The sequence below is a fragment of the Necator americanus genome, chromosome II, assembly GCF_031761385.1.
Source record: "Necator americanus strain Aroian chromosome II, whole genome shotgun sequence".
NCBI lineage: Eukaryota > Metazoa > Nematoda > Chromadorea > Rhabditida > Ancylostomatidae > Necator > Necator americanus.
The window spans coordinates 31,936,624-31,950,251 of NC_087372.1; the positions used below are offsets into that span (position 1 = coordinate 31,936,624).

The 13,628-nt window shown below is 37.1% G+C and overlaps 3 protein-coding genes across 3 annotated transcripts in view; all 3 read right to left on the reverse strand.

Moving 5' to 3' along the window:
- Positions 1 to 22: 22 nt before the first annotated feature.
- RB195_020120 (uncharacterized protein) lies at positions 23 to 4,033 on the reverse strand (the record flags this gene model as incomplete). Its single annotated transcript, XM_064188282.1, has 4 exons — positions 23 to 120; positions 565 to 686; positions 2,463 to 2,633; positions 3,963 to 4,033. 4 exons carry the CDS (start codon positions 4,031 to 4,033, stop codon positions 23 to 25), a joined length of 462 nt encoding a protein of 153 aa, XP_064044163.1.
- Positions 4,034 to 8,476: 4,443 nt separating this feature from the next.
- Positions 8,477 to 8,767, reverse strand: RB195_020121 (uncharacterized protein; the record flags this gene model as incomplete). The annotated part of the gene is made up of 1 exon (XM_064188283.1): positions 8,477 to 8,767. The coding sequence occupies one exon, from the start codon at positions 8,765 to 8,767 to the stop codon at positions 8,477 to 8,479; it is 291 nt and encodes a 96-aa protein (XP_064044164.1).
- Positions 8,768 to 9,392: 625 nt separating this feature from the next.
- Positions 9,393 to 13,628, reverse strand: part of RB195_020122 (uncharacterized protein) — a gene marked incomplete at both ends in the record, with an annotated part of 33,750 nt that continues 29,514 nt past the window's right edge. The window contains one exon of the mRNA XM_064188284.1: positions 9,393 to 9,502. Coding sequence (XP_064044165.1) covers positions 9,393 to 9,502 — 110 coding nt within the window. The remainder of the gene's footprint in view (positions 9,503 to 13,628) is intronic.

Genomic DNA, 13,628 nt, shown 5'->3' on the forward strand with positions numbered 1-13,628 from the left:
TTTACCGATCAATTTCGGAGCATTACGGGAGCCAATAAATGTGAAAGCCAGATAGTGCGCCTATACTTTCCATACTGCAGCTGAACTTACGGTCCAGTGGAGCACAAAGGAATGACACATCTGAAATTTCCGTTCAGTGGCGTCAACCATCGAAAATTGTTGCTAGGGCACCAATGAACAGCGAGAACTTCCTGTGCACCATACGAAGCTTGGGAGGATTCCAGCAGTTTAAAAGCGGAAACAGTTCCATAGTGATAGTTTACGTAGTAACCACCAAAACAGCTTTAGTAGGATTATAGGAAGAAAGATGTCGACTAATGTATTGCTAGGAGGAATCAACTTCGCTACATCGCTGTCCCCGGACCTCCTGGCGAAGATCATCTTCGAATTATGTTATCGATTTCGATCCTCCTGCTTTCAGAACTCTCTTTCTTTTCTAGTCCTTTTCTGGGCAATTTTTGAAGTTTTTGGATTTCCTTATCTTAAATATAGTTCGCACAGGATAAATAATCGAAAAAGGAAAAAAAAAACAGGTAAAAAAAAGATATGAGAATGATTTTTTACCTAAAACTTGCTCGCGATTCCGAGATTTCCTTAGAACTATCGAATTGCTTAAAAATCGGTCGCCGCCACGAAATTTGACATGTTGGCGGGTTATTGTTGATAATCTACCGATGAACCACGGTCTAAAACGTAATTTTTCAAAATACATGCGAAATTTAAAATAATGACGCGAACAACAGCAACGGGTAATACGCATAAGCAAGAAAATATAACTGTTGTTTATTTATAATTGCGTAGGGGGAACAAACAACACACATAAACAAGAACATAAAAGTATGCTGATTCGGCGAGAGTGACCTCAAAAGCGAAAGTCTGCGTTGTTGTCCAAGTGTCGAAGCGGCGTTCGCTTATCACAGTCACAAACGAAAATATTAGTTATAAAAAAATCATTCTTTTTACAAGCTCATATGATTTCTCATCCTTACTGGAGTCACCCCAAAAATGAGTTCATTGCACCTAAAAGATTGACGTGGTTATTTGTCCATTTTTTAAGGCGAATAGTGTAATGTCTGGTACTGATCAGTTAATGACTTTAAAATGTAAAAAAGAATAAGATTAGATCAAAGTTCTGTAAAGTCGTTTCTAAAAATAGTTGTCTGGTCGGCGTTTTTTTCTCGGACTGCCGCAGCTATTAATCTTCCGGCAGGAAATGTGTTTTTTTAGAGTACAGTCACAGAACGATCAACACTCAGTTCATCATGATACTAAAATGATACGGAAACATGACAGTGCAACTTTTTCTTGCCAGAAATGAAAGAAAAATGTAAGAATTTCGCAACGCGCTGTCCTTCAGCGCACGCACGTTCCCGTCAACATAGCGTAGCGTAGCGTTCCAGAGTTGAAAAGAAGTTGTTGAAATGGTGATTGATGACTCCTCTCATTAACTACTCAAAGCAGTTTGTACGACTTCCGTTTTTGAAAGTATCGCTTATGAAGAGAAAAAAAACAGAAGAAAAAAGAAAAAGGAAAGCAAGTTTTATGGAATGAAACCCCCATGGTACATATATAAGTGATGATCACAACATATAGTTACGTAGTAGTATAGCAAAGAGTGGAGAAAAAATAAATGTAATCATTCTATCTTAATAAAAAAAAAGGAAAGCGAAAGAAACAATTTTGAAAACTACAATAACAACAATAACAATGAAAGTTTTTGACTATTAAACCGCAACGAAGCCGCCTTTTTTTACGCGCGCGTTTCTTTTTTTTTTCTCAAGAATTATGATTATTTTAAAAGTGAAATTAATATTACAATTATTATGCACCGATCGACCTAACTGGAACCTAGCGTAATCGTAAGCGTAAATACACTAACTGCTCTAACATTTAGAAAAAAAAAAGATACAACCTGCACAAAACAGCCGTTTTTTTGCTCCAGGCAAGAACTCAGACAATAGAACACATTGACGACTGCGTTGCGCACGTATATGTCACGCACGCGTTTTTGGTCACGAGGAGCTCGCTGTATGACCCACCGGTAGCTAACGCTTTGAAATGTGTGGCTTTTTCTAAAACTATCAACAGAACATCTATCAACAATCTATCAACATACACGTTCCCACGATGCTGAATCATGTGAGGAGAAAAAAATACATTGCATCCGATATGGTGAAGACAAACAAGTAACAAGTAACAAGTAATAATTTAAGATAAAAAGTTAAAATGTCCATTCCCGTCTCAACAACGGGTAAAATGACTTCAACCAAAAATGAAATCCAGTGTTATGATTGTAGCTCTAGCCACCGCCTGGTTTTTTTTTCGCAAACCATATCTTTTCCCAAAGAGAAAAATCGAAGCAGAAGAAAAAAAATGCACTCACATGACCTCAACTTCCGATAGAGCATTGAACGTAAAACATATGGAAAAGTTACCAACAAAACACCAAAACAATTCCTCACCGACGGTTTTGACTCGAAGCGCTTTGCGTGCCCACTTCGTGATGGTCCCACAACGACTTGTTGTTCGTGAGGAGGAAATCATGCCCTCTTATTTCGGCGTTCGGATGCGTTCTAGGATCGAACGAAATTTTACAGGCAGATGAGGGCTTTGTGAAGCCATCTGCGAGGTAACTAAAGAGATTCAAAAAAACAAACAAAATAGAAATTAAACTCGAATTTCACATAGAAGCGTAGGATACAAGCAAAACTAGCAGATAAACATATTTGTGTATGTATATGGAAGTACTTAAAGTACATGAAGTTACGTAAGGCATTGCTTTGTATACTCAAACCGCAGTTTAAGCGTATAAGTTTGTGTTACTGAACTGGTATTTTTTTGTGTCAGACGACCGCAATGGGAGATTTGACAAAAAGAGGACCTGTATGTTAGGGAGAGGAATACTTTAAGGGCATCACCTCACGAATCTGGAGTGGTACGGATTTCTGGTGGAGTATTCGTATACGGGATCGTAGATTAAGGATAGAGGGGTGATTCGGTCCATTTCTTGCTAACTGCCGTAAAAAACGGCCCGGAAGATACGGCTTCGAACGATCCGGCGCGCTATTTTCTACGAGTTCGATTGGAGCGCGCCAGCCTTGTGCACGCGCGCATCTTCCGGGCAGTTTTCTACGGCAATTAGGAAGAAGTGAACGGAATCACCCTCCTCCCCATAATCTATAACCCCGTATACGAATACTCCACCTCAAATCCGTACCACTCCAGATTCGTGAGGTAATGCCTTTGATGGCGTCGAGAACGTCACGGTCATCCCTATAAACATAGTTACAGACTGCTGGAATCTGTTAATGAAGCGCAACTGTTGACTATTCATAAAATATATTTAGAAAGCTAATACAATATAGCTAATACAATACAAATACATAGCTTTTTAAAAAACTAAAAAAACTTACTAGTCGAAATTCTACATTTCTATCTTGTAGTATATATTATCTTAGTGGCATTGTATAAATTCTCTGTAGTGTTAGTTTTACTTTTTTTTCCCCTAAAGAAGTGGTCGACATGCGTTGCAATCCCGCACTGAAACAGATTTAATAAATAGATTTAATAATGCAACAAAACTCTTAATAATAGTGGTATTACTTTTATATAGAGCTCAAAACTCAGTCTTCTTCCGAGTTTAGTTCAGGAAAAATACACAAACAATTTGTTTGTGTTGTTTTGGTCAAGATTTTTTGTTTCACAAGGGTTTTTGTGCAGCAAATCGGAACTATGACGTACTCGAGTCGTTAGTCTTGAGTTAAATCGGTAGGATGGTATTATTTCCTGATGCGGTTGATCTTCGACGAATCGCGTCGTCCTCGAACACGGTTCTGCGCATCCTTCTTGATCCACAGTAACAGCTCGCGCAGAATCCGTCCATTCTTCGTAGGATGTTTCATATCCTTCGAGAATTTGCGTCTCGCATGAACTGCCCTAGTGACACCGAATGACACGAGTACCTCAGGTCGGCAGTGTCCGACAGTTCAGCGTAACGAAACGGAGAGTTGTTACCGAAGATTCCACGCTCCATTGAATTATTTGACCTATTTGTGTTAGACTTTGTGGCGGTGTGCTGGCCAACAGCATTTTTCTGCAATATCTGGGTAACTGGTACATTATTATACAGTACATATTATACATTTCTTATAGGTCAGAACTATATAATATATAATGTATAATATTGTATAATTGTCCCTTGTCATTTCGCTGTTCCCTGCAAATATGCGCTTATCGATCGGTGCAGTCTTCCGTAGGAACTAGATCACCCCCACTGCGATGCAGCTGCGTCGCAGTGGGGGTGATCTAGTTCCTACGGAAATCGACCAAAATTCAAAGTATCTTCTAATTTCCCATGATTGTTTGAAGTAGTGGTCTAAACGTATTTCTCGTTAGCAACTCAAAAGAAGAAAAAAAAAGAACAGCACCTGAGACCCACCTGGTGATCATCACGCGGTGTTGTTCCGGTTTTTGAAATATTCTAGATTCTTCTACATGTAGAATCAATCATGGGTTTTTTTCACATAGAAACTAAAGGAACTTCTCTTCTGGAAAATCACAAGATGACCATGTGGAAATGGATTTTCTGCGAGATTTTCCCTGCGTTTTTCATCCATTCGAATCGGATCCACGTCATCGTTCAAAGTTGTTTGTCAGCAACGAATGACATGCAGCGGTTTGTTTCAGACTAATTCCGATCGTTCAAGTTGACAATGTGTGTGTAGTGCAGTCACATGAATTTGTACATTTGTAACAGGTGAAAGTATCAAAACATCAACTGGTTTCTGTTGTCCATCCGTCATGTTTGCGGTTTCGCAGCCGCATTGAGAAGCGTTCCCTCTTAGCCAAATGAAAATTCATCATTCATCTTCAAATGCACAGACTCATAACTCACATAACCGACGTCATTCGCGGAATCTTTGAGCATCCGTTCAATTAGGCACCATTGAATATTCTGAATACGGCGGCTTTGAGGTCTGGGACCTGCGAAGCGGCTGAATTGATACGTTATCGCCTCTAATTGTATATACTTACGTTGTTTATGAACGTTATGTGTTTTGCATGCGTTCAACGGTGTGAAAATCATATAATGAGCTCGTAGACAAGATGGTCGCTGTAAGAACGTTCGCCGATAAACAAGACGGGATCTCTGGATCTTCACGAGACTGATATGAATAGAAGCTAAATCTTAGGTGGTAATAACAAAATTCTTTTAATAAATTTCTTAAAACACCTCCTAAGATAGCAGTAAATTTGAAATGACCACATAAATCCTTTAGATTAGTATCAGTACTCTTTGGATACCTCACCCATCCTCTTTTATATCTCATATATCTGATAAACGTGAACTTCTAACTTATATCACCACATAATTTCACGCTACTTCAACAAAAAATGTAAATAATTATAAGTTTAAACATAAACATAAATTTAAATAAAAATAATTATAAATATGCACATAAAATACCAGTAAATTAACAATAATCAAAGGCTTTATTCCTTAATTATTTATTTATTTATTATTATTGTTATATTTATTTATTTCTTTATTTCCGTATTATGTCCCTTAGATGAAAAAAAACGGTAAAAAAGCTGAGTTAAAAGCACAGAGCTTCACCTAATACTCGGTAACATTACTATGTATATTACCAATTAACATTACTTTATTTTGCAGCACCGTCTACGTAAAAAGGTCAAGTTTATAGGTTTCAAAGAGAAAAATATGTAAGAAGAAATCACCAGTCCAAAAAAGAAACGATGCGAAAAATAGACTGAAGTGCAAATTCGAGAAGAAAGGCATTTCGCATGAGTAAGCTCTCGAACCTGGATGATTAAGTAGTTTATGATTTATTCCTGCACAATTAGTGCAAATTTTGCTAAGGATTGATTTGTTTTCAACACCATATCACGTTTCGATTTTTCGTATTCTGCGCTTCCACAAAAAAAAGTTCGACATTGAAAATACGAGAAATCTCTAAACAAGGACATCAAAAGGCAGACAACAAAGATGAAACTTTGCAAGATCAAAGCGAAGCTGACCGAGCGCATTCGTTCAAAGCATTATTGCATTATTGCATTTAATAAATAATTTTATACTCTCCTTATTTATTCCTACTTTTTTGTAGTCTTTTTCGTTAACTCATGTATATATCTTCTTATTTAGTTAAAAGGCTCCGTTTATAAAGGGAGAGACAAGTTTTGACCGAAGAATACGACACTAATTTGATCAAGACTCCTTTCTAACGCGGCCTCAGCGCTATTTCTAAAGTGAACTACAACTCTATCCACATTTCCCATCTGTTTTCACAAGCGGAATACCAGGAAGATTTGAATTCCATTCACGTGATAGGAAATTTTTCAAGAAAAAAATGTTTAACTCCTAGAGAATGGAGAAATTGAAACATTTCAGAATGAATGAGAGCGCAAAAGCTCTGAAGTAGGTCGTGAATGGAGGTTTCAAGAAAATTCCAAAAAAAAAAAAAAGAATAAGTATTATGTGCGCCTGGAGCAATAGAAGTGAATCATTATTTTAGTTTGTATAGTTCCCATAAACAATCTAAAGAACATTTATTTATGAATAATAGTATATGAAAAACTTAATTATGCAGATTAAAAAAATTAATTTATGCATACAACAATATGAATAATAATATAATACAGTAATAATGCTAGGGATGAAATTAATTTAAATTAAATAACTGATTAATAAGTTAAAATATAGCACCACTAAGAAAATCGTTTAAAACAAGCAAAAATGCTTCTTATTTCTTATGAGCTCAAACGAGGCTTAATTACGTAAAGATACAGAAATGTAGTTTAAAAAATGCAGCAATTAAGTAATGCACAAATAAACTCCACCCACTTCGAAGGGCTGTCATTTTCTTTGTAGACAAAACGAGAGCAAAAAAGGAAATGATGAACTTAAAAAGTCGAATTGAGCTTTTAAATCTCTACAACTTAGCCGATTAAACTTATTCTAAAGCAAGAACCATCGTCATGTTAGAAGAAAATTTAATAAGCACTCATTAATAAGAAGGATTCTTCTCAAGAAAACTCCAAAGAAACTTGTCTGACTTTGCATTCGATCACCAAAAGCAGCACGGTGAAGTGTGTACGAAAACGCGGAAGCGACGGCACGAATTAGTAGTCCAGCGAATAAATTCAGTTCTTCGGCGAGAGGTTTTAATTGAACTATAAAACTACATCGAATTAAACGCTATTGATGGTGCTAAAGAATAAGAAGGTGAAAATCAAGAATGAAAACTTTTGAACCTTATAATTCATGATCTTGTAGCGCTGGTTTGATTCAAAATGACGGAAGAAATACGCAATGCGGCATGATGTGCGCTTTGAAACGTAGTCACATCGCAATTTTAGGAGAAAAACGACCACCACCGGGAATGTTCAAAGTTTGTGGAGGACAGTGTAAGATTTCCATTTTGCATTGAAAAAGGACCACACGGTAGATACCTTTGACCTCTTTTCACGAATATCCTAATAATAACTATACGGCTTCTTTCTTTTTTTTTCGTCGGGGCGATAACTATGAGAACCATGGATATAACCCTTAGAAATTACTCATTTAACATCAAACCTATTCTGTATAATATGGAAAACTCCAACTATTTTTATATTAGGACTTTATGAACGGTTAGGAAACTGATATCATGGTAATGCTGCTCTAAAAAGAAGGAAGATGTCGAAAATGAAAGGAGATCCGTTAAACGAACGTCATTTCTCCACTAACGTATCGAGAGAATAATTAAAACCACTAAGAGTAACCAATTATGGATAAATTGCAACAAACCCAGTACAACGGACCTAAGAGTTCGTTATGGTTGGTTGCAACGGTAATTATAACGTAGAAAATAGATCTTTATCCATCCATGTGCCGTACGCTCATAGCCTCTCTGCTACAGATGTCACTGCGAACTTATTCTGCTTCAAAATGAACCTCGCACACCACCAACAACCACCTTGACCTCAACCAGCAACTACCCGTTACCGTATACCCCGCAGACACAGCGGACCGGTTACCGTACGCCGCTGTCGCCGCGTATCAACAGTAGTGTGGTGGCGAGGCTGGGCGTGGCTTGGCGCCGGGCCCAGTTGGTCTGTCGCGTCATAGGCCAAGTACGTGCGGGGTTAATGCAGCCGGGCGTCGCGCGCTCGCCCGCCAATGGGCGGAGCCGTCGGTGCGCTCGCCTATAAAAGCGCCGCCGGAGCGGCCGCTGATCTGCTAGAAGACCTTGATATACTGTTATAAATTGTGCACTGCTACTATCAGCTTCATCTAGCCATCCACGATGATCAGCATTATTCACCCGACACGTGATACTCTTGAGTTCGCGTATCGACAACCACCGACTCGATTCGCAAACGCGAATTTGACGCGACCGCGACCACGACCAAGGTGATTATATTCGCTCATTGAGATGTGCTGAGACTTGGGACAGTGCAGCAACCATCCTCATCATTAGAACTCCTCCCTCCAACCGAATTCATTGCGTTTCTGCACTGTCATAGTCACTAGCTTAACTATAAATGTTTCACGATCTCTCACTAAATTACAGTATTTTTCAGCTCTGGGTCGCGAAACTGACTTCTCGTCGCTAGTTGTGAAGGTCTCGACGCGTTCTGCATTCCGGCTCGCCCGTGTCCAGAACAAAATGGACATTCGAATGTCGATGTGCCGCTCATTCGCCAAAAACTCCGCCCATCTCCTCCATTCCATTCCAAACCCCATCGTCAACGATAGAAACCCCATTCAATTTGTCAGCTACAATAATTGTATCCCGAGCTGCATAGCGACGTCGAAATCTAACTTCTCTCAACCTCTATGCTTTCATAAAATATTGGTTCTCAATGATCGAGAAAAGAGCTTTACATTATGACGATTCGACTGACAATATGACTTGAACGTGAGCGCTACGACGCTTTTAATAAAGATGTACAGTTGATTTGATGTGACAATCATGGCGGAACTTCTTACACAAGAAAACACTTTTATTCCGTGCTTCTTCCTTAAAACAGAACAAGAAGAAGGAAGGAAGATCAACAACAAACAATAAACAACAACAACAAGAAATGTCTATATGCGCTAACAATGTAACTGCGCTAAAACTGTATCGATAAGTGTTTTTTTTTTTGGGATCAATTTGTTATGTGTTATTACTACTTCTAACAATTGATCGCTATCCTTAACAACTTTTGGTGAACTAAAACTAGTGCGCACAATAAAAACAATCGCGTTGTGTGGTCAACGGTGCCGCATCGTCGGCTCATCAAACAATTCATTGTTGAGAAATGTTCCATATAAGAAAAAAATAAGCAAATTCACAAACTGAAGAGAATTTTCGGTCCAAAGAGCCATATGTTTTTCAGATTTAATTCTATGCCGAATATTCTGGGGATACTAACAGATCAAAGGCCCCGGTTCCTCCTCTCGATAGGGATCCCATAACAAGACGTGCCGATGGCGAACTCAGCATATCTTCTTCTCCTAAAATAAGACATTGTTCTAAAGCTCATTAACCGTCAGTTCACGAAAACCTACGTATTAAGTACGTAGCATAGGCGGTTACAATATAATACTATAATAATTACATATACGTTATAATTACATTGGTTCCAACCATCCTTGACCGCATGAAAATGATACCGTAATCAAATAACCGTTTTCTTTAACGTACTGAAGACAACAAGAAGGCAGTTCAGCAGAAAATAAAATTTAAAACAGTCATTTACAAGGCACAAAACTTGTAAACAAGGAAAAAAGGATAGACACCTCTGAATTCTGGTCAATTCACTTAAAACTGTTTCTAGAATTCTGGCAGAACATTATCGTTTTTAATAGAAGAAATAACGACCACTTTATCACATTTAAATTGTTCCGCTAGTAAAATCAAAAACATCTTCAACAGCAATAAATCGAACTTTCAACTGTTGCACTGTAAATGAGAAAACGTTCAAAACATTCTCTTCTACGAATGTTCTCTTGTCTTGAAACCTCGACATACTCTGTCTATGTTTTCTCTTCTTCTCATTCTTCTTCGCATTCTCTTCTTCTTCTTCGTTCTCTTTTTCTTTCAAAATTCTTCTTCTTTTCGTTTGTTTTTCTTTCTTTTCTTTTCAATTTTCTTTCAAAACATTCTCTTCTTCGCAAGTGCAACCTGTTCCGTTCACGTTCATTATTCAATTTTAATCATTCCCCGATAAATAAGACTTTCAAAAATGACCATGAAAAACCGGTACATTTGAAAACGAGTGTTGGAAGAGATGATTTTTGATCATTTCAAAATGTTCACCTTAAAGATTATTTCCAAATTATACTGATAAAACTATCAGTTTAAATAGAATGCACTTGAAATGCAGTAGAAGACTATTCACACGAGATAAAAAAATATCTCCAAGGCAAGAAAAAGTAGTTTGTTGGAATTTTTTCCATGAAGAGCTCATAAAACAAAGATCTACTGACCATTTATTTACCACACCCAGTAGGCAGTAACATTAAATTCCCATGTTTGTACTATCAATACATGTTAAGGTAAACAAGGAATTAGATTGGCGAAGCGGTCCTCATCAAAATAGCAGTGCGTTATCTACACGCGTCGTACCTGCCGAACAGCACCGCATTACGGCAAAATTGGAGAACCTCCCCCCACCGCTGTGGTTCACAATATGCACTCAAAAAATTTGAGCCGTCATGTGGAGGTGATTGGTCTCTGATAGTGCAGTTCAGACGAACACTCTGATTTATTTCTTTTTTCCTCGTATCAAAGGTTATCACGTGTTTAGTGAAGGTTGTCACGAAGAAACACACCAAAATTGATAGCTGATGTGTGTAATTAATGAGTTTTGCATGTTGAAAGGAACAAAAAAACTTAATTCAGTTCGATCGTATTCCGAATGCAGTCAATACAGTACCTATTAAATAACAAACACCTGTAACAACACAAGTTGTTTGATTTTGCGCAAAGAACTACAAGAACCCCAAGCCCTGTATGGACATTCATATATAGAGAACCTAAGAAAATCTAATTAAATTAGTCGTTAAACTTAAACTTTAACTCAAAAATTAAGAGAAATACCAAAATAAGTAAATATCAAAATACAATATTAAACAAAATAATTGGTAATAAAATAATTAACACAATACAAATATATAATAGAGTTTAAAAAATGCTATCTATGGTACATAGATTTCTAGAATTCTCCCAGAAGTGTGCAAAAACAATATCTGTGGAAATTCTGCTAAAATTGACCACAATATTTGTGTAGCTGAGCATTCCACCGCAAATTTAAACCTTAAACTAAAGTCAACAGATCACAACGCAGCAGAAAAATATCCAATCACGATATAAAAACTAGAATTCCGTGACATTTAAAGAGATAACTAGAACGAGTACATCATGAATATGTGTTCCGAATTACGGAAGGTCCAAACCTCGAGATTTTCAACCTATATCAGCAATTTTAATTGGCTAACCTATGGGAGTTGAATCTTCAAAGAAAAAGAAACGAAATTCGTACAAATACCACATTTACCTAGAAGCCAACATAGTTTCGTTTAGCGATATTGCGAGCGAGTTTGCAGAAGCCTCTGACTAGAGAGTAAAATTAGTGGGAAGACCAACTAAAAGAACAAATTCCAGAAAAAAAAAACTAGGGAATAAAACTGTGAGAGCGAGTCATCTTGGTCAAACCTGAGCCACCAGCAAAACCCTCACTTAATGTAGAAGTTATAGAAATATTATCCTACTGAATGAGCAATGTCGTGGAAGGAATCTGGATCAGACTTTGCAACACATTTCTACTTCTGTTCTCTCTTTAACACCAGGTAAATCCTGTCGATCTGGGAAAAGTCGTAAATGTTAGATGTGAGAATCAGCGCTTTGAAGTGAATACAACCCGAGTTCCTTTTTCCATGCCAATCGCCTCCTAATAAATTATCTAAGAATTCGTCAAGCTCAGTTTAGCAAATCTTCCAAAACCGTTGGCTATGAGATACCATGACGCTTGCCACAGAGAGCAATCTTAAATGTACTTGAAAGCACACGCTAATCTAGTTTAGTGCCTTTGCACTCGCCGTGATCCTCGATATTTCGAGGATTTCTATCCTCGATAACGAAGGAAAAACCATTTCAACACACTTTTCAACGTGATAATATAATATAATAAAATACACCTAATAAAATTGATGCCTCACTTTCTTCTTTCGCTTTATTTCCACAGTTTTTACGATTCTGATATTCGCTAACACTATCGCATCATTAAAATTCTTGTCTTGTTATATTCTAAACGATATTTCCTTCTCACAGGATGTTACGGGTCCCATTGCGACGAGTGTTATATGAAATAAATAAGAGAAACAATCTTTTCATCTTTTCTAGATTGGACAGAATAACGTGGAAGTCAGATCTTCACTTCTCTCTAAACAGTTAAAACTAGTAAGAAAAACAGATTCGTGGAAAGCAGAGAAAAACTTTCAGGTGAATTTATAACTGACAAATCGTTACTGTACCTCATACAACAGGATAGGTCAAAAAGGGTATCTATTACGTTTACGGCGAAAATTTCTCGACTTCGTAAAGTTTTTTGGCAATTTTATTGCCTATATTTTTCGCACGTAAATGTAATAAAATTAAATTTATTAGTTTCACCAGTATTTTATACGGTTTACCATCTAGAAACGAATATGACCAACATTCTTTTTTTTTCTCTTCTACTGGGTGAATGAACACTTATTTTAAGGGAATGTCCGTAAGGAACGAGATTAGATCGCAGCACCACGGTAATTTCTCAGTAAATTCGTTAGGGATACTAAACAAGTTGTTTTTCAGCAGCAACTAGAACTACAATAGATTTTCGATTACTTGCACCATCAATGTGAAAATGCAAAGAATGCGAGAAGAATCTCTCGATAAATAACCAGGTTCTATCTGCACTCTGATTATTTAAAAGGGTAGAACCACATTCTGCAATGAAGTGCAGAAACAGAAGCAACCATCATGTTTGTTGCGGTTTCTCTCAGAGAAAATCGCAAACAAATCCATGGAGACGGAGAATACTTCAATCATAATTAATAAATCATTGATTGCCGGAAAATAGAAGACGGTATCACAGCAACTGCCCCTGGATTCCGTTTCATAGCGAATAACTCGACTTCAACAAGAAACATGAAGCGTAAAAAAATTTCAACAAATACTCATGACATTCATCTATAAAAATACAAGTATATATAATAGTAAATTGAGGCTACCAAGAGCATTTTATGACAAATATGGCGAGGTTTTTGCATGGATAAAAGCAAAACCATTTTTTAAAAGAAATTTCGCTGAGAATTTTTGTTTCACGTCATTCAATCACCACAGCTGACACTTTTACGCATTTAATCCTTTGCACTCCAGTCCGGGTCAGGCACATGGAACAGCAGCAACTCTATCACTATTTCTTTACAAATGTCCTAAGTCACATAATCATCCTAAGTCATACACAAATCTTAAGTCACATATCTTATAAAGCAGAAAACAACATATTTCAATACTATTTATTTGTTGTAAACAACTAGCTTACTAGCTAATTTTAGAATTTAAAGTAAATATTTTCAAATTTATTCTATTTAAAGT